Here is a 23,866-nt window from a genome sequence, read left to right on the forward strand (position 1 = left end):
CTCTCCAGGGGCCTCTGGTCTCAGGACCTATACCTTCTTCCGTCCCTGGTCCCCCTGGGAACAGCCCATGAAAACTGGAGACCCCCGGGCACTTACCAGACTGGGAGGAAGGTGGCACTTGCCTCAAAAGTTGGGTCATTTTCCCTATCTGACTCTTCTCCCTTCCCTGTGCCCCCACCTATTCTATCTTTAAAGGTGCGGCTGCTGACTCAGAATCCTCCATGATCCTGGCTTCCCTGGGGGTGCTGTTGCTGATCATTGCCTTTGCACTGATGCCAGTTCTGTTGATTATGCAGAGAGAAAAAAGAAAAGGTAGAGCATACACTATTTTTGCCTTCAGCCTCATCCGTGCATTTGCTCCCTCGTTTATTCAACAAACATACATTGAGCTGTGTGCCAGGCTTAATACTAGGCACTAAGGATACAGAAATGAAGAAGCCACACTCTGTGTCCTCAAGGAGAACACAATCAACCTTCACTCCTTAGTTCTGGAGTAAGAGAGTGCTGGAGTCCTTAACTCCTCCCCTAAGACCAAACTCCTCCCAGTTCCCTCCCCAGTGCCACCCCTACCCTTCCCCCAAAGGGACTTACTGGCGTGACTCTCCTGATGACACAAACCCCACACTGCTGACTCTGCTCCCCCGACCCGGGAGGTGACAGCCTCCAACTCTGAGTCCCATAGAGCGGCACACCCTAATCAGCCCTTCCAATCCCCATCCTTGTCAGAGGCCCCAAACCAGTTCTGGCCCTCGTCACCGGCCCAACTCCAGAGACCTCTCTTTACTCTGTACCTCAGTCTAGATACATTCCTCCTGGAGAAGTCTGTCTCTGCCTCTTTACATGCCATATCCCAGGCTCTGCATCCCTAAACCCTGCTGATTTGTTTTCTCAGGTTCCCACTGATACTGTTTGTGTGGGGTGTTGGGGAGGGACCTAAGCATCAGTTGTGTATAAATTGCAAATGTTAAAATCTTTCTTCCCTCTTGAAAGAGCTCTGAAGGCATTTCTGACTTGCTCTGCTTCCCCTTTTGGCTGACTTGGTCCAAAAATGGGGAAGTGAAGTGCTGAGAGTAACCAGTTCATCGTGGGATCTCCCTGAGTGTAGCACTGAGAGTCCCATGTCCTGAAACACCCTTCAGTTGTAGGGACTCAGCATGGCAGTAACCTTAAGTGGGTCTTCCAGGGGGTGAGCTGGTGGGGGTGGTGAGTGGAAGGAGGTTTGGCCCTGATTCTTTCCCGCCTCACTTTCAGAGTCCATTGAAGAGAGGAAGGGAATGGACACTCATCAGGAAATTCCTAACTACTACCCCCCGTCTGGAGAGACCCCAGTTTACGACACAATCACTTGCGTTGATGTGAGTCCTTTTTCTATCTTTCCTGGAGCCTGATCTTATTCTCTAAGGCCCTTCTTGCTTTAGTTGAAATTTCTGCATGGACTTGGGTAACATGGGTATGAGGATGTATAGTCCTTGAAACCCCATGTGTCTCCCCAAGTCCTTATGAATTCTGTCTTGTGCAGGATTTGGTGGCCTCTGTTTCTGACCCAGCCAGTAATGCTCACCATGTGATCCATGGAATCTTCCCTTCCTTCCACAGTTCACAAGGGCCACTCAACAGGCCCAATTTCTTTTTCAAAGGACGGCAGGTAGAAAAGCGTGACTCTGGCCTGATGTTTAAGTTATAATGTAGTTCTGTTGTTTTGACCCATCAGTGATCCTCACATATTTGCTCCAAGGACCCTTCAGGCTAATGGAAAAATTTACTTGCAACTTTAACAATGTTACTTCCCATTATACTTCCATCACCTTAGGCTGCTCATAGCTCACAGGACTTCTATATCTTACACAGTTTTAAACTTATTTAAATACAGCACAGTTTAAAAATCAGGCAATGTCTTCTTGAAAAGGAGTTATTAATAATTATAATAACACTCACCAACAAGAGCTTCTCCTTTCCCCATTCCTGGTCCAGAACCTCTCTTCCTTCTTGCCCCTTCTCCCATCTCTGCTTTCCCTTCTCTAGACTCTGGGTGTCTCTTTGGCCTTGTCGAGCTGACCCTATGATTTCTTCTTTTTTTTTTTAATAGAAAACTATTCCAGAGGAAAATCCAGAAAAAACACTTTATTTCTCAGTGCAAATACCTCAAAAGGTAAGAAGCTTTAGAGCTGAGATTCACCTTACTTGTCTCATCCTTTTTCCTGGTTCAAGCTTAGCGAAAAATGTCTTGGGCCCCAAAGATCTTGTATTCTCTGGTATTAAACGTTTCCCTGGTATGTTCCCATTCTCTTTGCTGAGGGTTACCCAAGAATAAACAGAATAAATGAGAATTATGTTTTAGGAGCTGAATGGGGTAATATGGAACAAATAGAAAGGGAGAGAAGAAGTTCTAGGGAAAATCAGCAGGATCCCGAAGATTTGGGTTGAGAAAAGTCCAAGGCTTGGGTCATGCCTCAGAGGGCTGGGGAGGCAATGCCAGCTTGCTGCTGAGCCACCAGTAAGCCGGAGGTGGGAGAAATTTCTGCTGCTTTTCTTTGGTCTAGCTATGTTGCATCGTGTTCGCACCCTCTCCCTAGTCAAACTACTAATGTGCTGAGCTTTAAAGCTTAATCCTTCACAGATCACGCTTCGCAGAAGTAGTGATACTGTCCTGTCTCTCCTCCCAACCAGATCAGAAAAGATGAGGATGGGCAAAGCACTTTGCTTAGTTAGCACTTTACTTAGGAAAGCAATAGGATTATTGGAAGTAAAGTGCAGTTCATTAAGCATTCAACAAGATAAATGTGGTTGGAACTTAAGTAATAATTGGGTGACCCTGGCTAGGAAGAGTGTCTGGGATGGTGGGGTCTTCTGGTGGGATCCAGAGCCCTCCCACCTCTACCTCTGATCTTTATATCTGCCTAACAGATGGAGGAGCCCCACTCTACACCCATATCCCCAGACACACCAACGTTATTTACCTATGAGATCGTCAACTAAACAGCAGTGCATTGCTTCTGCCTCATGAAGATGGCGAAGAAGGAAGCCCCTGCCCCTCCCAAAGCCAAAGCCAAAGCAAAGGCTTTGAAGGCCAAGAAAGCAGTGCTGAAAGGTGTCCACAGTCATAAAAAAAGAAGAAGATCTGCACGTCACCTACATTCCGGCGGCCCAAAACACTGCGTCTCCAAAGGCAGCCCAAATATCCTGGGAAGAGCAGCCTCAGGAGAAACAAGCTTGACCACTATGCCATCATCAAGCTCCCCCTGACTACCGAGTCAGCCGTGAAGAAGAAAATGGAAGACACAACACACTTGTTTCATCGTGGGTGTCAAGGCCAACACGCACCAGATCAGACAGGCCGTGAAGAAGCTCTACGATATTGGCGTGGCCAAGGTCAACACTCTGATCAGGCCTGATGGAGAAAAGGAAACATATGTTCGACTGGCTCCCGACTATGATGTTTTGGATGTTGCCAACAAAATTGGGATCATCTAAACTGAGTCCAGCTGGCTAAATCTAAATATAAAATTTTTCACCATAAAAAAAAAAAAAAAAAGAAAATGGTAAAAAAAAAGAAAAAATCACTGAATTCACCAGAAATATCAAGGAAGAATGAATTACTGACTTCCTTCCAGAGCGACTATCTTCAGATTTGAGGTCCTTCAGATGAGTTCCTAATTCCATCCACTCCTGAGAAATGTCCTCAAACCATGAATGGGCCACCATCTCTTCCTGGAAATGTGATGGTGAGTTTATCAGCCAACCCCAAGCAAGGGGCTTAGCAGTGTCTCCACAAAATGTAAATGCAGCGTCCGTCATAAGAATGACAGCTCCCATTCTAGGGCTTGGAGGTCAGGAGTAGACCTGGAGTCTGGCAGCCAAAAGGGCAAGAATATAGGAATGGCAGACATTTCCAGAAGAAGCAGACGTAGTAGGCAGAAATGGATTCACTAACCACCTCATTAACCGTGTTCCCAGCACTGTGCTGAGCCTACACTGATTTTGGTCAAGTGTGATCTCTGCCCTTATGAAACTGGTTCCTCATGAATGACTTCTGTGGGCATTAGGAGCAGGTCTCACCACAAATCCCCAATAACCGGAGAGCCAAGTGTGGATCCACAGGACCTGGAGGTCAAAGAACACAAGGACAGAGAAGCCAGGCAGAAGACTATGTTTGGCCGGATGGAAATTCTAAAGTGTGTCTGGACTGAAGACAAGGACTGCTGCCTCAGCTCTATTTACACTCCGTGCTGTAGGTGAGAAGGCCGTGCCTTAGGGCTGTACAAAAGCCCATCTCAATGGAGACACTGAACCTGAAGACACATGTCGAATCTATCATAAAAGACGCAGAACTAGAGGTGATCATGTATAAATATTTAAAGTTGTGTAATTCATTCAACCAATATTTCTTGAGAATCCCTGCCAGGTCAGTCTGGCAAATAAAATGTATGTAATCCCCGCCCCTCATAGAGTTTCCCTTTTTAATGAAATGAAAAACGTGGGGAGGAGGATAGTTACTTTTGATATATTTATGGACGCATCTTGAAGGAAAATGGTGGGAAGGGATCTGATGCTCCAGGTCTGAGGGGGCCTGAACTGCCAAATCACAAAACGAAAACAGTTTTGTTTAATGTCTTTTATTCAAAAGAAAGCAACGCACGGATTGGGGGAGCACAGTGACTCCCAAGCAGTGGAAACTCTTCTCAAGGGACTTGGGAAAAGAGCAAATTTTATAAAGCATTTGAAGAAGCAACATGGAAACAGGGCATAATTGGCTAGGAGGGTAGGGAATTCCTGAGTAAGGTGAACATCCCAACAACAGGTGAGTTTTCTATGACGCCCCTCTCCCACCCCCATCCACATCCCACAATCTCTTGCAAGGAGCCAGTTGCTTTCATGTAAAGTTTTATCCTATGGGTCCTCACATGACTCCTACAGGACAAGCTGGCCTAGGTACTTGTGTCCACTCTACAAATGTTGAAATTGAGGCAAAGAGAAACTGCCGTATACAACCAAAGCTAGAAAAAAAGCAGTGCCCACTCCACCACCCATCATCCACCAGAGGATGAGGAAGATGGGGACTCAAAGCTAGAGAGGGGTGGGGGCACCTGGATGGCTCAGTTAGTTAAGCATACGACTTTGGCTTAGGTCATGATCTCATGGTTCATAGGTTCAAACCCTGCGTCAGACTCTGTGTTGGCAACTCAGAGCCTGGAGCCTGCTTCAGATTCTAGATCTCCCTCTCTCTCTGTTCCTCCCTTGCTCGCACTCTGTGTGTGTATGTGTGTGTGTGTGTGTGTGTGTATCTCACAAGAAATAGATATTTTAAAAAAAAAGCTAGAGAGGAGTGGATCCCCCTCTTCCCAAGTGTAGCATGAGGGAAACGTCATAGCTTTGGAGACAAGCAGTCTGGAGTCAAAAGCCCTTACTAGCAGAGTGACCTTTGCCAAAGACTATTTTCTCATTTCTTGTTTCTATTTTCTTATTTCTAAAGCCATTATAGGGTTTGCAGTGTGGGATTATATGAAACCAGTGTTAAGTGCATGGTATGGAGTACAAGATTCATATATGGCTCATGATGCTTGGGAAGGGAATAATACAGGGGAAAAAATGGTTAACTTCCCACAAGTCAACTTGGATAAGATACAGAAGCATTAAAATAGAGAATCAGCCCTTAAAAGGGAGGTGTCTGGTGTAGGGGAGGAGAAACTTTCACTTCTTCCTTTCTAGGTTCTTTGGCTGGTAAACAATTAGATTGACAAGACAGATTAACAGGTGAAAAAAATTGGTTTCATATATTCGGGGGCCACATAAAAATATGAGACCCAGCCAGTCAGGTAATTGAGGCTTTAACACTATCCTGAGCTAAGGAAAGGGGTAGGGGTCTAGGATTTCAAAGGGGAGAAAGGTGATTCACAGGAGGATGAGAAGAGCAAATGTTTTGTACACAATGTTTGCCCTGCCGTGTAGATAAGTCTCTTGGATGAAAACATTACTCTGGTAGTGGCTCTCTTTCTGGTACAGACCCTCTTTCTAAATTCTGTTAGAATTAGAATTTGGAGAGGCAAAAAGCTTTTCCTGAGCCTGCTGGGTCTTGATTGATGACAGTTCCAAATAATCCACATGCCAAAGTGGCACATTTTGAGGTGGTATATTCTGCTTCCCCGCCCTGGAGTTAAAAAATAATTAACAAAAAGTAGGTAATACAAACAAACTTTATTAAACACTTCATGAAGTGGGCAGTCTCCAATCAGGGAACTGCACAGTGGAGTAGAAGGCAAGAAGCCTTTATAGGATAAAGAATAAAGAACAAGGAAGAGAAAAATAGAAAACATCTGATTGACTAGAGCCACATAGCCAGCCTTGTTTGGAGTGAGAAGGTCCCAAGCTGGCTTGGCATTTGGAGGTTGGCTGACTGGAAATGCCACTGAGTTTCTGATCAAGTGGAACATTTGCAGGGACACAAAAGGTATTCAAGTTTTGATTTGCTTCCGTGGTACCTTGAACAGAAGTGGCCCATCTTGGACCTAGAGGTGTATTTCAACACTGGTTTACAGCAAAGGGGGCAGGAAGAGATGGGGGAAATGGAAATGTATTTTCCCCCAAGTGTTGAAAGAACTTGGAAACGATGCTTCCCAGGGCACCTGTGTGGCTCAGTTGGTTAGGCGCTGGACTCTTCGTTTTGGCCCAGGTCATGATCTCACGATTCATGAATTCATGTACCCATGGCGGGCTCCATGCTGACAGTACAGAGCCTGCTTGGGATTCTCTCTCCCCTCTCTATCTGCCTCTCCCCTACTCAAGCATGCACACACACTCTCTCCCTCCCTCCCTCAAAATAAACTTAAAAAAAAAAAAAAAAAAAAAAAGCTTCCTGGCAAAGAATGGGATTGAGAATCATCTTGTCTCAAAAAGACACTGTGAGATTTACATACAAAGATTATGCATTATTTTCCCATTTATTATAGTGAAATTCTGGAAACCACCGAAGAGTCTACCCGCAAGGAAAGGTGAAGCGAACAGGGACATTAGGAATTATGGGCTATAAAACTAAAAAATGTTATGACTTTGACTTTGAAGGGTCGTTGAATGTGCCACCTCAAAGTATGCTTCTTGAGCATAAGGATTATTTTGAGCTGATTATTTTTAAGAAACCGCAGACAGAGACGATCTTTTGTCCTTCTTGTAAGGGACAATTACATCTATGAAAGAAAGCTCCATATGTACAGGTGTCTCCCTCCTGTACCAGAAAGAGAAGGATGGCTCTGAATTACAAAAGAATCTTATCAACAGAGGAGGCACCAACTTAAATCTACAGGACAACCATACCCTTTATTATACTTTTCCTGCTAATTTCCCATAAAGGGCTTCTCCCTCAAAACATCTTTCTTTTGCCTTTAGTTGAAGATGATATTTAAGATGGTGGCTTGGGCCATTTGGGGGAGTTTTATTCAGTATCCTGGGTATTTCCCCTGTATATATGTTACTAAACTTCTGTTTGTTTTTCTCTTGTTAATCTTTTGGTATGAGAGGTGGAGGGTCTCAGCCACAGAACCCAGAAATGGATAGAGATTATTTTCCCTCCCCTACAACGTCACAAGTGAAAAAAAGTCGAAAGTAAAATTTAATGTGATGTATGATTACAGCTATGTTTTAAAGATACCCATGCAAGGAAAAACTTAGAAGAAAAAACATCAGAATATTAACGCTGGTTGGAGGTGGGTGGGGCGGGGCAAGTGATATCTTAGGTGGCTTAGTTTTCTTCTGCTTGTCTTCATTTTCCAAATGTTCTTTAATGAGAAATCATGTCTTACATAATGGAGTGGAAGAAGTTTTAAATAAATGTTCAGTGAGAATAAAGAGGTGTGACCCACTGTGAGGAGTTGAGGGGAAAGTCTGAGACCCCTGTCTTGGGGGCGGGGTGTCGTGGAGGAGGATGGAAAGTGCCTCCTCCAGCTAAGAATGAGGTGAGAAGAAGAGAGAAGCCCCTGGGACAGTGATGATCAGAGGAAAAGGTTACTCTGCCTCAGAGAAGGTGGTTTGAGGGCAGAGTAGCTTTAGAGTGGGCGAAGCTTGGGAGGGGAGAGTAATGACTGCCAGGCTTCAGAATGCATCCGTGCCCACCCCTTCTCCTTTAAGCCAGTTCAAACGGTGAAATAACTAGAGTTAGCCCCCCTCTTTAAACCAGTGACAAAACTGAGCCCAGGAATCCCAATAGATCTGGAGCCTGGACCCTCAGTAAGACCTTTACCAAACCCACGTACAGAAAAAGGCTTTGCCTCATGAGCTCAACTAGCAGGTAAAGGAAACCGCCTGCTTGTTAGGACAGAAAGCCATCTTTCACATCAAGAGTCATCAAAGGCGGCAAGCACCCAGAGCAGTGTGGTTTGGGGTTTCTGAGCTGCTGATACTGGATTCTCAAATATAGAAAGTCCGGTTGGGGAGAGAAAAAGGTGTCAGGCAGGTATTCACTTACCCAGGCATGCGTGCCTTTATTACTGACTCATTCAGCGGGACTTAATGAGCATCGCTAAGTACCAGGTACTGTGCCGAACACAGAAAATAGAGCAGGGACCAAACAGAGGTCTCTGTCCTCAGGGCGTTTAATTCTAATGAGAGAGGCTATGATATTGAGAGATAATAATAAATATAAATTTGGTCTGCCTCCCACTTCCCTTCCACACAGCTCCTCAAACCCTTGGAATCTCCAAAGAGATAAGTGTCTTCTTGTAAGCTAATGAGGTGACTGGTGGCTGAAGGTTCCCAGATAGCCTCAGGGTGTAGGCTGGTTGCCAGAGGAACCCACAAAATGATTAGAGGGTTGGAGCTTCAACCCCATTTCCCCTAAATTCCCTACCTCCTATCCCAACATCCAGGGATGGGAGAGGGGCTGGAGATAAGGTTTTGTCACCAATGTCCAACGATTAATCGATCATGCCCACCTAATGACACCTCCATACAAAGACTGTGTTTCCTCAGTTCCGTGAAGCATTCTAGCAAATTATTGACTCCTAGGAGAGGGTTGTGGGAACCCTTAGACCACCGTGGGCTGGTCAGAAGTATGGCGCGCCCAAACCTGCCACTGGCTTCTGAAGCGGGCAGTCTCTTGGGACTGAGCCCTTCACTTGTCAGGTCTGACGCTGATAGTATCAAAATTTTATTGAACTGTAGGACTCCTAGCTGGTGTTGGAGAATCGGTTGGTGTGGGTGAAAGAGCCACGCAAAATTTAGTGTCAGATGTGTTCGCTTTGAGCAGGAAAGAACAGAGAAGTCTTCCTTTAGTTGGTGCAGTAGAGAGGGAAAAGAGTTTCCTTTTTAGAGGCCAAGAGTCAAATTATTCTTCAAATACCACTGAAGTGGCAATGACTTGTATGAAAGAAAGATGCATGGTGCAGTGGTAACCTGCACCAGGGGTGCTGCCAGGATCCAGGAAGGTTTCTCCCACACGGTAATGATCGAGCTGAGATCTACGGCGAGTAAGAGCTACTTACAGGAAAGCAGAGCCAGGGCAGAGGGCAGAGCCTGTGCCAAGACCCTTCAACATGGTGAGAGGACATGAAAGAAAGTCAGTGTATCTGGACCAAAGGAGTGGTGCTTCTAAAATTTCAGCGGAATAAACTGATTATAGGGTGTCAAGGCTAGACGCCAACAAACTACTTAGAAGGTGTTGGGAAGGAAAAATTCCCTCTGCCCTTCGAGGTCCTTCCAGCTGGACTAAGAATCAAACTGACAGGAGGCAGATTAACAGGAGAAAATCAATTCAGTTTTCTGTGCGCAGGGAAGCCACACAGACATGGAATTCCAAAGACAGTGAGGCCACACGAAGCCTATGTGAGCTCAGGAAAGAGGTAGGAGTCTGAGGATACAGAGGGGAGGAAGGCCGTTGGCGGGAAGGTGAGAGGAAAGGTTTGGAGAACAAATATGCCCTATTAGGCAGCTACGTTTCTTAGGTAAAAAGGAATCTCTGTTAACAGCTCACTTCCTGGGGCACCAGAGTGGCTTAGTCAGTTGAGCGTCCTGCTCGGCTCAGGTCATGATCCCAGGATCATTAGATGAAGCCCCCACATGGGGATTCACAGTGAATCCCTGCTTAAGTGGAGCCTGCTTAAGAGTCCCTTTCTCTCCCTCTGCCCCTCTCCCCCACCCACTCATACTTTGTCTCTAAAATAAAATAAAATAAAATAAAATAAAATAAAATAAAATAAAGCTCTTCCTGGTACAGGCAGGCAGTTGAGGGGGAGGTAAACAGCTTTTCCTGAGTCTGCTGGCTTTTGATTGCTTTTCACTCAGAATAATCTTCATGCCAAAGTAGCCCACCTTGGGGACAGCCTGTTCTTGGTCCCTACACATGAGACAGATTAACAGGAGAAAATCTAACTTAATTTGGTACATACAGAGAATCCATATATGCATGGAACATTCCAAAGACAGGCAAAATGAGGTATCTATGTCATCTGGAAATAAGGAGAAGGGGATAGGAGGCTGGGACTTCAAAGGGAAGGAAGTCACTTCACAGAAAAATGAAAAAGAGTAAATTTTGGGTAAACAGATGTCTGCTGGCCCATACAGAAACAATGGGACATAGAGAAGAATTCTCACAGACTTTGCTAACCAAGTTCCTCCCTGTGTGCCACCCCTAGGTCATATTATGCTGTATCCCTCTGTGCTAATGGTTCTCTTCCTGGAACAGGTCCTCTGTCTAAATCCTTTGGTAAGGGAGAATCGGCTGAGCCTGAGTCCCACTTTGGGTGAGCTCGAGCCCTGCTTCGGGGGAACCCTATTTCTCTCTCTTTCTCTCTCTCTCTTTCTCTGCCCCTTGCTCACTTGTGCCCTCTCTCTCTCTCAAAAAAAAAAAAAAATTCTTTGGTGGGGGATGGGGGAGTTCAAAGTTTCTTCCCAAGTCTTTTGGGCCTACGTTTTCAGCTCAGCATGATCTCAATGCTAAAGTGGCTGCCTGAGGACGGCCTGACCTTGGCCCCTATGAAGGATATTTCAGGATAAGGATTCCATTTCCTTCCTTCTTTCAAAAGCAGAAAGAAAACACACACACGGTTACACACACAATGGTACAGGTCCCAGATTTTTACGACACCTGACGGTCTTTGAACTTAAGACAAAATGTTCTCAACTCTCATCCGTTGGTTATTCATTCATTCAAAAAATACTGAAATATCTACCACAAGCCAAGCACTCTGTTGCCCTCTGAGTTTGCAGTTGTGAGTTAAACAGATACAGCTCTTGTCCTCATGGGGCTGAGCGTCTTGCGGGGGAGAAGAGACAATAAACAAAAAGACCAACAAATAAGTATTTATTTACGGATTGTGATCATTTGACCAAACTGAGCTGAGTACAACGATTATGAACAAGAGGAAAGATTTGCTTAAGTATAAGGTGGTCAAAAGGCTGCTCCGAGGAGAAAAAATTTAAGTTGCAACATTTCCTTCAATGTTAACAGAAGATGAATGAATACACATATTCACAACACTTAATCACTTCATGAACCTTCTTATGTTTCAAACGTTTGACTTTTCTAAAATGAATAAGCCCTCTTTTCTTTCTGAACCCTTTAAAGTATGATTGAACAGAGGCACCCGGGTGACTTAGTCAGTTGAGCGTCTGACTTCGGCTCAGGTCACGATCTCACGGTTCGTGGGATCAAGCCCCGCGTCGGGCTCCGTGCCGACAGCTCGGAGCCCGGAACCTGCTTCGGGCTCTGTGTCTCCCTCTCTCTCTGCCCCTCCCCCGTTCGTGCTCTGGCTCTCTCAAAAAGAAATCAACATTAAAAAATAATAATGAAATAAAATAAGATTAAACAAAACATAAACAGGTTATTTTATTTTTTAAGTTCAGTCATTTTGAAAGAGAGAGGGAAAGAGAGCACAGGGAAGGGGCAGACAGAGACAGAGAGGGAGAGACAGAATCCCAAACAGGCTCGGCCCTGTCAGTGCAGACGTGGGGCTCGAACTCGCGAAATGTGAGATCGTGACCTGGACCAAAATCCAGAGTTGGATGCTTAACTGACTGAGCCACCCAGGTGCCCCAAACAGGTTGTTTTAAACAGAAGCTATGTCACAGCTTGTTGGCGATTCCGAACTCCGTTTGCAAATGAAATAGGGTTTATGTCTTACTCGGGATTGGTGTCCCTCTCTCACCGGGAGATGTTGGCAGCAGGTGGCACTCATGTCTGTGTCTCACAGGGTGACCCCCCTCCTCACATTATTTCTCTTGACTTCTCCACGTGTCAAGGTCGAATGTATCCAATCAGCAAAGGTCCCAGGACCAAAAAGAGAAGAAATTCTTTCTTCAAGGAGCAAAGTAGGAAGGAGGCTGAATGAAACAATGACCACAGGTTAGGAACTGGCGTAAAAGGAAGGAAAGAGAAGAAATGGAAGACAGGCAGACAGGGGAAGGGATTTCCAAGAAAAGAAGTCAGAAGTGTGGGTGGGCTGGAGGCCCCTTAAGGAAGCCAAATCAGGGGGAAGGAGGTGGACTGCCCTCCGGACGCCCTGGAAGGGCCGGGAGAATGTTAGCGTCTGCAACCCGTGACCATGTGTCCTTGGGTCCTGTCACACCCAGCACAGGCTGCTCCCTAAATACACCTCAGAGTCGCACGTTTCACGCCTATTCCATGCTGTATATTGGAGACACAGAAGGAACTAAGAATGAGCATTGGTCTCATTCAATGGAGAAGCCAGACACGGACAAAGGCTCTCGTACAACTCGCTCCGTCCCCGCTCAAGTCATTTCGTGGGGTCAGGGGCGAACTGTAACAATTGTGACTGAGCTCCCAGAGGGGTGGCGATGTATCCAGACCTCTCCTCGAAGCCTCCAACAACACAGGCACCTTCTAAATGCTCGGGGGGCGCCTGGCTGGCTCAGTGCGGGGGAGCATGGGACTCAGAGACAGGGAACAGAGAGACGTCCAGAAGTCGGCCAAGAAGAGGGAAGAGGGACAGAATGTGTTTGGACCGAAGCGGTTTCCCGCAGCGGCCGGTGGACACCGGGAGAGGCCGTCCTGGATGCCACAGGAGCCACGGCCTGGATCTCCCTCTCAGAGCAGCTCCAGGCTTCTCTGAGGACACGGCCAAGGTCTGGGGCTCCTCCTCAGTGGGTCTGCAGGAGCGGGTGGGCTGGGGGAGACCCAGGAGTGAGCCAAGCGCAGGGTCTGGGGCAGCCAGACAGAAGCTGGACAGCAGGCCCTGGGGTGATGGCACCAGAACCGTCCCTTCCTGCCACCCCAGAGACACTCACTGCTCTCAGTGATCCCGCCCGCCTTTTCCTCGACCAGCCCTGGAGTCCCCAGCAAGCCAGGTGGGGATGCTAAGGACCTAGGCCCAGGCTGTCAAGGAGGGGGCTCACAGGAGGGGGTTACCTGCGCAGAGGGGCCCCGTGGGGACTGAGCCCGAGCTCTGACTGACCGGTTCCTGGCCGTGCAGCGATAGCTGTCGCCGACCCCAGAAGTCCAGGTGACGTGAGAGTGGTCCCCCACCCCCGCCACCCGGCCGAGCGGGGCCGACTATACCGCACATCCTCTCCGGCCTGTCACAGGGAGCCCGTCAGGGGGACACAGCGGGCCCCACCCTTCGCCATCCGGGAACCGGCAGCGATATCGGGCTGCTGCAGCTTCTCTGTGCGCGAAAGTTAGGTTTGAGCTCTGAGGAGACTCTGGCCTGGTCAGGCAGGGCAGAGCAGAAAGGTCAAAGTTCAGATGTGAGCCCTCCGCGCCCCCCCCCCCCCCACCACAGACCCGCAGGGTGAAATCCTTGGTGGCGTTGACAAATAGGCAGAGTTATCCAGGCTCCGGAGGGGCCAGGGCCCTGCAGCCTTGGGGACCTGATCTGCAGAGAGGACACACAGTCGTTCGCTCTAAGGTCCCTAAGTCCCAGCAGCCAGGATTGGTTTGCCTCCGGGTCCTGGTTGCAAAACAGCGACAAGCTGTCCAGAGCTCCAGGTAACCTTTTCCACTTCCTGCCCGGCTGGGACTTCCAGGGGCCGAGTGGCCGACTCCCCAGGGATACCTACCGAACACTGTCTCCCCGACCGTGTCCCCTCCCAGGATCCCTGGCCCTGCAGACAGACAGAAAACCACAGCTTCAGTGCCGGGGTCTCCCTATGCACTCAGGGCAGCCCAGCACCCCCTCCACCCCCCACTGCCGAGCGCCTCCTGCCCAAACCCCTCCAACCTCCCCACTGGCCCCCCTAGGCCTTCTCCTCCTTCTCCCCCGACCACACTGGCCCAGACGCCCTCTCTCGAGGGTGTTAGCCCCTCTCCCCAGGGCCTGCACAGGACCAGGACTCCGTCCTCCACCTTCCGTCCCCTCCAGAGCTGCGGCACAGGGCGTGTGCTCCGGGAGGCCAGGTACCTGCACACAAGGGCGGCGCTGAGACGGGGAGGGAGCCGCTGTTACTGACTGCGTCCTGGACCGTGCAGGTGAAGGCCACAGCACTGTCCCCGGGGCCTCAAGGAGATACTGAGGACAGACCCTCTGTGGGACACAGCGGTCCGGGGTCCCAGAGGCATCCGGCTGTAGGCCACAGAGGTTCCTCTGCTTTCTGCCACACAAGTCAGGATGAAGATGCATTGTCCATTGTCACCGATCCTGGAGCTCGGTGCGACACGGGGCCGGCCCAGCTGCGCTGCGTCTACAAAAATCACCAAGGGAAGACTGCAGAGCTACCCTGGGCGCTCCCTTCACCGGGCAGAAGGCACGAGGCACTGACACCGAGGTGGTTCACCACCCTGAGTACGCACAGGGAGAGACAGAGGCCAAATCTGCCCACGTCTGTTGGAGAGCTTTGAGCTTTCAAGGCCAAGTCAGTGGCCTTGAGAGAAAGGCCACTATCTATTTTGAGAGAGGGTGGGCACAAGTGAGCGAGGGGAGCAGAGAAAGAGAGAGAATCCCATGAGGGGCAGGGGTGGGGTGGGGAGAAAAGCAGGGCTCACCCAAAGCGGGGCGCGAACTCATGGACCACGAGATCCTGACCCGAGCAGAAGTCAGACGCTTAACGGCTGAGCCACCCAGGGGCCCCGCTTCGTATGCTTTGATTCCCCGGGAACAACCCTACGAAATAGATAGGGGAGGTTTTGTACCTATTCCATTTAACAGGCTCAGCGAGCTTCCAGTAACTCGCCCAGAGTCTCAGCCATTGCGTGACTGACCCAAGACCCAAATCCAGTGGCTCGGACCCCAAAGCCTGGGTTCCCACCCTTGCGCTGACCTGCGGCAGGCCCTGTGTGTCTGCGCAAGCGCGGAACCGTGTTGTAATTACATCTCTCCCCAGTAGGGGTCTCTGCAGCATACGTTGAGTTTCCGGGCGCCCAACAAGGCTTCCCCAAGATTGGGCCCTGTGCCTTTGAGGTTTCTCCCGCTCCTTTGTGCTCTCTTCAACCCACACCCCATCCCTTCTTCCCCCAGGACCAGGAACTCAGATGCTTCCAGAAGATACCCATGTGGCCATTATTCGCCTCCCCAGGGCAGAGCCAGGAGCCTTGGGGGTTGCAGGGAGAGCAGCTGCGGACAACGGACAGTCAGGACACTCAAGAAGGCCACAGGCACGCGAGAAGCCTGCTCTGTCATTTGGCCTCAGCCCTGGGGCCCTCCCCATGGCAGCCCCAGGGGCGGCTCAACTGGACAAGAGAGGACCACACAGCCCAGAATGTCCCCCGGGAGAAGGCAGGCTGCCACCTCCCCCCACCCCGGCTGTGTCTCCTCCAGCCTGGGCCCCACACCCTTCCCCCACGACTCCTTCTGCAACACATAAATGCAGCGACAAACCAGAAGCGCAGGATGTGGCAACAAGGTGCATAAGTTCTATTCCCGGCTCTGCCACTTTTGTCGAGGGGTCGTTTTTTCTCTCTGAGACTGTTGCAGCAGCTTAGAAATAAAAACCCCTTTCCTGCCAGCTGCAGGGCTGTCGTGAGGCCCCAGTGACTTGGGAAACTCCCTGCGAAGGACAAAAGTCTGGCCTATTGTCTTCGCTATTGCCACCCCGCTGGAGCATAGCGAGAGGGGCTCTCCCACAGCGCTGGGCCCACCCTAGTCAAGAGTCCCACCGACGTCCCAGAAGCCCCAGTGCCCTCGCCCTGTTTGAGAAAAGGCCATGGCCGGCCCGGCCTGATTTATGGCAGAAACGCTGTCTCCCCGACCAGGGGAACCTGACCGGGGAGCAAATGCATCTTCCTGCACTTAAATAAAGGAGGCGGGGCGGGGGTGGGGTGGGGCGGGTGCCTGGTTGGCTCAGTCAGTTAAGCGTCCTACTTCATTCAGCTCATGTCATGACCTCGTGGTCTGTGGGTTCGAGCCCTGCATCCAGCTCTGCGCTGACAGCTCACAGCCTCGGATTGTGGGTCTCCCTCTCTCTGCCCCTCCCCTGCATGCACCTTCTTCGTCTCTCTCTTTCTTTCTCTCAAAAGTAGATAAACATTCAAAAAAAATTGTTTTTAATGCCTCATCAAATAGGAATATTTCCTATCACACAAACTCAACCCCGAGAAGCTTCTCTGAAGCTTTCCCTCCAACACTCAGCTTCCACGTGTTCATCCTCACTCGCTAACCGTAGCTTTTTCTTCCCACTGGAGGAACAGCTCTGCCATGGCTCCCCGGTTGCTTTGCCCGTGTCACCCAGGCAAAGGCTGGAACCACGGGCTAATCTGAGTCTGGGCAAAATGCCCTGCGATCCTCCCAGAGCACGAGAGGACAGTGGCCTGTGAGGCCCCGAAGCCAGCTCCACCGACCTCTCTGTCTCCACTGGGTGGCACTCGGATGAGTCAGTTTCTTATGAGGAAGGACGTTCCTGCTCTACCCGCTCAGGACAAAGCTTCCGACCCCACCACCACCAGCACTGTGCTCAACTGACCCCATTGGCCTTTCCTTCTGGTGCGAAGGACCCGGGTTACTCTTTTCCTATCGATGTGAGTAATAAGTAATAATAATACTTTCTAAATGAGTCGTAATATGATTCTAAAATGGGCTTACTCTACTTCTACTGGCCACACCAGTCTACCTTGGCCTTCCTCACTGCTGTGGAACCTTCTTGACATCGCTGGAATATCATCTCGCCAAAACTAGCCAGCACCCAGGCACCCAGCTGGCCCAGTGGATACAGCAAGCAACTCTTGATCTTGGGGTCGTGAGTTCAAGCCCCACATTGGGTGGAGAGCTTAGTTTAAATAAATGAAACTATTAAAAAAAAATTGGCCATGGGGCGCCTGGGTGGCACAGTCGGTTAAGCATCTAACTTCGACTCAGGTCATGATCTCATGGTTCGCGGGTTCGAGTCCCGCGTCGGGCTCTGTGCTGACAGTTCAGAGCCTGGAGCCTCCTTCAGAGTCTGTGTCTCCCTCTCTCCCTCTCTCTCTGCCCCTCCCCTGCTTGCACTTTGTCTCTCTCTCTCTCTCTCTCTCAAAACTGAACATAAAAAAAAAAAAAAAAAAAAAACTAGCCAGCACCCTTGTCGAGAAATGAAAGCTACTGCTGCTCGGTAGCATGACCCGTCTCTGTGGGCAAATTCTTGCAACACTGACACCCAGTCCCAGGAAACAGAAGGTTTGAAACTGACCCAGGTGTGCTGCACAGTGACTCAGAAAGAAAAGGCTGCCTGGTTCCAGAAGGCTCCAGACCCTGATTCAGAACGGGATCCAAAAGCACCAGCTGCGTCCCTAGTCCCAGGCCGGGTGCTGAGTCTCTGTCTAAAGTTGACCTGGGATGTCCTGGGACAGTGGCTGTGGGGACAAGGGGTGGGAGAGGGGCTGCTGCCCTGTGGGAGTAGGCGCCCCAAGCCGGGGACGTGTCAGTTTCCTGTGAACCCACCACGCCATCCGCCGGACAGCCTGGGGTCCACTTGTGTGGCGCTGTGACGGCTCCCACGTAGAGAATGACGCACGCCGACGGGAAGCCTAGCAAGGCGGCCGGTGTGGGCGCGCTGGCCCCAGGGCCTGCGCCCTGACTGAGCGGCTTGGCCCGTCCTCGTCGCCTGGAGTGCAGTGACCCATCAGGCCTCGCCCAAGTGCCGCTTCCTTGCTGGGCTCCGTACTCGTGATCCAGCCGTGCCCCCCACCCCGGTTTCCTTCAGCCCGTGCTTTCGTTGGCTTGTTGGGTTTTAAGCATTCGCTTCGCCCTGTCGCATACAGAGGGCCCCGTGCGGGTCTCTCCTGGTGGCTCACGAGCCCCAGGAGAGAAGGCAGAAGGAAATTAGCATCTGAGGGAGCAAGGCAGGGGGTGGTTCGGCCTCTGGGTTAGGTAGGTGCCCTGGGCGCGCGTAGGGCTTCTCGGTCTGAATCCTGTTTCTGGTTCAAGTGAAGGGAGACACGGGGGGATCAGATCGGGACACGAACCCCAAACGTCGGACACCATGACGAGTAGGGGAAGCGCGTCCCAACAAACCCGTAAGGTGATTGTTCTTATTCCCTCTTTAGAGAGAAAGATCGTGAGACTCAAAGCTCTTGAGAAACTTGCCCCAGGTCACCAGCCAGGAAGCAGCAGACTCCATATGAAAATCCAAGTTCGTGTGACCCCACAGCTGACACTCTGTCAACTCCACCATAGTGCCAATGATGGGCTTTCGTCATCCTTAATTCCACCCCCCCGGGTCCCGCTGACCCCTGTCCTCACCACACACGCAGCACAGGACCCAGGACACAAAAGCATGAGTAGATGTTTCCAGAACCGAGCCGAACCAAAGAACTAAACATTTTTTTTTAATGTTTATTTATTTTTGAGAAAGAGAGTGTGAGCGGGAGAGGTGCAGAGGGAGAGTGGGGAGGGGGACAGAGGAGAGCCGGATCTGGGGCTTGAACTCACGAACCGTGAGATCATAGCCTGAGCCGAAGTTGGACGCTCCACTGACTGAGCCACCCAGGCGCCCCTCCCTTAAGGCGCCCTATCTTTAAGGCAGTTCCTGTCTTACCCATTATTTTGCCATATGCCTGGGAGATGTCCCTGTGGACAGGGGCCACCCAGAGCCTGGCCTGGAGAGAGAAAAGCTCCCAGATGGGCTTGCTCTGTGAGGGAAGAGGAAAGCAGGGGTGAGGAGAACCCGACATGAATCTCCATGCCAGTTCTGCTGCCTCCGTCGAGGACGCTGTTCTGGGAGCTTCCGTGTTGCCGCTGCTGGGCTGCACTCACCTCCATTTTCACAGATCGCCAGCTGTGTGTCCCCAAAGATGTCACCTAGTCTCTCTGAGCCTCAGTCCATCATCCGCAAGGTGTGTGTAATACTGTCTGCCTTATCTCTATCACAAGTATGTCGTGGGGATCAGATTTTTTTTTTTTAATTTAAGCAGACGTTGTTTATAAATGTCTGTAGGGACCAAGGGCAGGCCACCCCAAGAGGGGCCAGTTGGGCATATTTGGTTATTTTTTTTTTAATGTTTATTTATTTTTGAGAGAGAGCGCGCGAGCAGGGGAGGGGCAGAGAGAGAGAGAGAGAGGGAGACACAGAATCCAAAGCAGGCTCCAGGCTCCGAGGTGTCAGCCCAGAGCCCAACGCGGGGCTCGAACTCACAGACCTCGAGATCATGACCTGAGCCAAACAAAATCGGACGCTCAACCAACTGAGCTACCCAGGCGTCCCTATTTGGTTATTTCAATAAGTTACTGAGCGCCCTGGTGGCTCAGTCGGTTGAGTGTCCAACTTCGGCTCAGATCATGATCTCACAGCTCCTGGGTTTGAGCCCCGCATCAGGCTTTGTGTTGACAGCTCGGAGCCTGGAGCCTGCTTCAGATTCTGTGTCTCCTTCTCTCGCTGCCCCTCCCCTGCTTGCACTCTGTCTCTTTCTCTCTCTCTCTCTCTCTCTCTCTTTCTCTCACTCTCAAAAATAAATACACTTTAAAAAAAGGTTTTTTCTTAAGTTACTTAAGAGGCAGCCAGTACAAGGATTCTCAGACCCTCCTCTGACCCCTGAACACAGGAAATAAATCTCCCATGTGAAAGGCACCTTCCCTGGACCAGGAGGTGAAGAGTATCCTTATCACCAGAGGTGAGAAAAATAAACAACTATTTTTCACTAATCTACTCCCTGCCCAACGTCTGTTTAGAATTCTTTACTAATTAAAGCCCCAAAGCCAAGCGTTCTTTGTCCGCTCAATTCCTCGCAGATTTCTCTAAAAAGTATAAAGACTGCCTTCTCGGGCATGTCTGCAGGTCTCCATTTCATTATCGGGTCTCCATATGCACGTCCTAAAACTCAGGGTGTTTTTTTCTCCTGTGAATCTGTCTCACATCGATGTAATTGTCAGTTCAGGTGGGAGACCTTGAGGGTAGCGCCAAGTTTTAAACACCGCCAAGTTTTAAACACATCAAGGGATCCATCTTTGGGGCCTAGGAGCCCCCCTAAAGCCTGGGGTGCGGACAACCCTGAAGGCAGGTGACCTTCAGAACTGTGCCCTCGTTTTCCCCCTGAAGGAGAGTGAAAGCGAAAGCGTGAAACTTGCTTAGACCGGAAAGAGCCTGGCCCAGTCACCGCAGGCTTCTCGCGAGCTTCGTTCTCCCGGGGCCTCTGGTTCCCAGGCCTGTCTCTTGCCCCCGCTCAGGTCCTCGGGGACAGGAGCGAGCAGTGCGAATCTAGAGGGACAGAAACAGCTGCCAAGTGCCAGGCCTGAGATCCCCTCCTCAAGTCATTTCATGACGGAGGGTGACTCACAGGGGCTGGTGGGAGAGGGAGGAAGGGGACTGGGACACCCGAAGGTCATGCGTGAAATGGCAAGATGAAGAGGCAGGTCCTCGATCCCATGACCCCGCCATCAGCCAGTGTAGGGACACCCGGGCTCCCTGTGACTCGTCAGCAGAAGAAATGTGAGGGTGACAAGGACACAGACTGGGCCTGCGCAGTCTGAGACGGCAGCATGTGCAACACACACACACACACACACACACACACACAGCCTGGCTCCTGGGACGCAGCATCTTCAGTGAAAATTACCTGTGGCTAGAGCGGGCAGCTGGAGGCGCCTGGAGGGTAGTGGCAGGGAGAGACTTACCCACGAAAAGACCAAGCAGGAGCAGGGACCCCGGTAGAGAAAGGCCCATAATATTCACCGGCAGACTGGCCTGCCTGCCGACAGCTGGGCCAACTGTGAATGTGTGAATATCAGCCCCCAGTCATTTCCTGTTTTTAGGGTTCACCACAATAATCACATGCGGCTTTGGGGTCACAAGATGCGGAGACGAGAGGACACGGGAGAAAGAAGGGTGGGAGGCCACCGTGAGCTACTTAAGAGCCAACGCCGATGATGCTCACAGCCGTGCTTTAGACCCTTCTGAGGTCCCCCGTCCCCTACAAGGCAAAGCCTCGGCTCACAGCCCTGGTGGACGAGGCCTTTCACGTTCTCTTGCTTCCTGATGACCTTGGCCTCCTGCCGCGTCGCCACATCTCAGATCTTGGACTCCAGGCCGCTGCACGCTGCTTCTAGAGTCTCCCCGCACCGCCCCGAGGGCTCCTCACCCCCGTAAACTGGCTCCCGCAAGCTCCTTACCGCATTGCCCTCGTCTCTGCCACCTACCCCACCTACCTCGCCCTAGCTGGCTCCCATTGCCCCTCCCCAATGTCATCACCACCATGGGAAAGACTCTCCTGAAGGCCCAGGCTAAAACAGACGCCCTCTTCTGGCCTCTCCGGGTCCCCCGTGCCTACCTCTAGCATGACATCTATCCCGACTGTATATAAATACCTGCTCACCTGCACGTTCTCCCAAGTACACTCAGCCCCTTGAGGGTAGGAGCCTTCCCCTCTCTTCTTGCAATTCCCAGTGACTAGCTCAGCGTCAGCACAGAGTAAGGGCTCAGTTCCTGCGTGCTTGGTTGAGCCCGTGAGCAGACGGGAGTCAGCAGGTGGAGAAGCTCAAGCACAGATGGCCCAAGGACAGAAAGGTGGAAGGCACGGGCTGCTGGCTGTAGCTTCTTTAGCACAGGGCCCAGGCCGGAAGGATCCAGGGGACAAGACCCTTGGGACCACCTCTGCCTCCAGCCATGAAAGACTGGGCCAGATGTTATCTTGCTCTCTTGCCCTTTTGCTGGCGTGGTTGAAGGAGTTGCAGGAAAGTCCTGATCCGCGGGGAGAGGGGTGAGGAGAGAGCTGGCACAGGCGTGGCCGCCCCTTCCCCCCACCTCTCTACAACCAAATAGTCCCGAAGGCTTTGCTGGGCTAGGCAGACCGCTGGCGTCTCCGTGAGGATGTAACCGTGACTGGTGTCTCCTGTCGGGCCCCGTACTTCTCAGACTTTGACCAGTGTCTCCCTGGCCTTCAGGGCCTAGAGGTCAGGTGCCCCGGCAAGACTTGAAGAGGATCCGCATTGCTTTTAACAAGGTACGACTGACCTCTCCTCGGCCACGGCCTGCAGACCCTTTGGTCCTCATCATGTTATGACCACCAGTTAAATTTGACAGTGGGACCCTCCCTGCTTGAAAGTCTCTCCTCTCTTGGACTTCTGGATGCCACTGTCACTGAGTTCTCTTCACTCATTTCTTTGCCATACAGATGAGCTCCTGCCGGGCGCCACCAAGGCGCCGTGCAGGGGTCTGGGCGTCCAAAGACGAAAGGAAGTCTCTGCAAGCACATTGATCACAGGCTAGTGGGAAAGAAAATCACGTTGATAGAAAAACAAAGTAATGCGGAATGGTTTAGCCTCAGGGCTGGGTACTGTGGTGTGGAGGCGAAGCTTTCTCATTTGAATCGCACCTCTGCTGCCTACTGATGACCTTAGCACACGACTTCGCAGGCAATAATACTTCCCCATTATCGTTTATTTCCTAAGAGATGGGTTTTGTGCATTAAAAAAGTATCCATAGGCAGGGCGCCTGGGTGGCTCAGTCAGTTAGGGGTCCAACTTCGGCTCAGGTCAGGATCTCGCGGTTCGTGAGTTCGAGCCCCGCATCAGACTCTGTGCTGACGGCTCGGAGCCTGGAGCCTGCTTCGGATTCTGTGTCTCCCTCTCTCTCTGCCCCACCCCTGCACGCGCTCTAGCTCTCTCTGTCTCTCAAAAATGAATAAATGTTTAAAAAAAATTTTTTTTAATTATCCATAGGCTATATTGCTTTAAAGAATTCATATTCAGAGCGCCTGGGTGGCTCAGTTGGTTAAGGGTCCCACTTCAGCTCAGGTTGTGATCTCATGGTTTGTGGGTTCGAGCCCCACATCGGGCTCAGTGCTGACAGCTCAGAGCCTGGAGCCTGCTTCAGATTCTGTGTCTTCCTCCCTCTCTGCCCCTCCCCTGCTCGTGCTCTGTCTCTCTGTGTCTCGCAAAAGTAAACTTAAAAAAAAAATTTTTTTTAAAGAATTCATATTCAATTTACTAAAAAAAGAAATTCAATTTACTAAAAAAAAGGCCAGTCTTAAGGGCAGTTCAGCTTACAAATCATATTCTATTTACAAATCTGGCAACCCTTAACCCCCTTCTTGGGGGCTATTGATAATATTTGACTCACTTTACAAATGTATGAATCGATTCCTTTAAAGACTTTAAATCCCACTGTTGAATGTAATATGTTTAGTTTCCTTTTAACGTGTTTTCTTTTTTTTTCAAGGTTGAAAACAGATTTTATGATATAGCTCTTCTGCTTGCTTTTCTTTGTTTAAGACACAAGATATAAATATTTTTTATTTTTTTATTATTTTTATTCCAGTAGAGTTACCATACAGGGTTATGATGCTGTGCACGGCAGGGACACACCTTCATCCACACCACCGGTGTCCCCCATCCCCTCAGCACCTTGGACGAAGTATTTGAAGCAACAAATAAGATTCCCCAAATACTTAAAGAAGGCTTGTAAATCGGGGCACCCGGGTGGCTCAGTGGGTTAAGCGTCTCAGGTCATGATCTCACGGTTCTTGAGATCAAGCTCCGAGTCGGGCCCTGCACTAACAGCACTGTCTGCTTAGGATTCTCTCTTTCTC

At 50.3% G+C, this 23,866-nt stretch overlaps 1 protein-coding gene and 1 long non-coding RNA gene across 7 annotated transcripts in view; one reads left to right on the forward strand and one right to left on the reverse strand.

The window, feature by feature from the left end:
• Window positions 1-4,443, forward strand: part of SLAMF7 (SLAM family member 7) — a 15,762-nt gene extending 11,319 nt beyond the window's left edge. Inside the window, exons 4-7 of the mRNA XM_015076253.3 lie at window positions 196-312; window positions 1,252-1,355; window positions 2,087-2,149; window positions 2,905-4,443. Coding sequence (XP_014931739.1) covers window positions 196-312; window positions 1,252-1,355; window positions 2,087-2,149; window positions 2,905-2,976 — 356 coding nt within the window. The 3' untranslated portion in view covers window positions 2,977-4,443. The remainder of the gene's footprint in view (window positions 1-195; window positions 313-1,251; window positions 1,356-2,086; window positions 2,150-2,904) is intronic.
• A 7,591-nt stretch (window positions 4,444-12,034) lies between these two features.
• Window positions 12,035-22,593, reverse strand: LOC113596216 (uncharacterized). Of its 6 annotated transcripts, none has more exons than XR_008293119.1 (4): window positions 20,955-22,593; window positions 18,883-18,976; window positions 14,340-15,038; window positions 12,035-14,043 (listed from the first exon to the last, which is right to left on the reverse strand). It is a non-coding gene; the product is annotated as an uncharacterized LOC113596216 (long non-coding RNA). The 6 variants fall into 6 exon arrangements; XR_008293118.1 differs by lacking the exon at window positions 20,955-22,593 and having other exon boundaries at window positions 14,340-14,613; window positions 14,921-15,038; window positions 18,883-20,073; XR_008293117.1 differs by lacking the exon at window positions 20,955-22,593 and having other exon boundaries at window positions 14,340-14,819; window positions 14,921-15,038; window positions 18,883-20,073.
• Between the last annotated feature and the right edge of the window lie 1,273 nt (window positions 22,594-23,866).

The sequence above is a fragment of the Acinonyx jubatus genome, chromosome E4 (assembly GCF_027475565.1).
Source record: "Acinonyx jubatus isolate Ajub_Pintada_27869175 chromosome E4, VMU_Ajub_asm_v1.0, whole genome shotgun sequence".
NCBI classification, from domain to species: Eukaryota; Metazoa; Chordata; class Mammalia; order Carnivora; family Felidae; genus Acinonyx; species Acinonyx jubatus.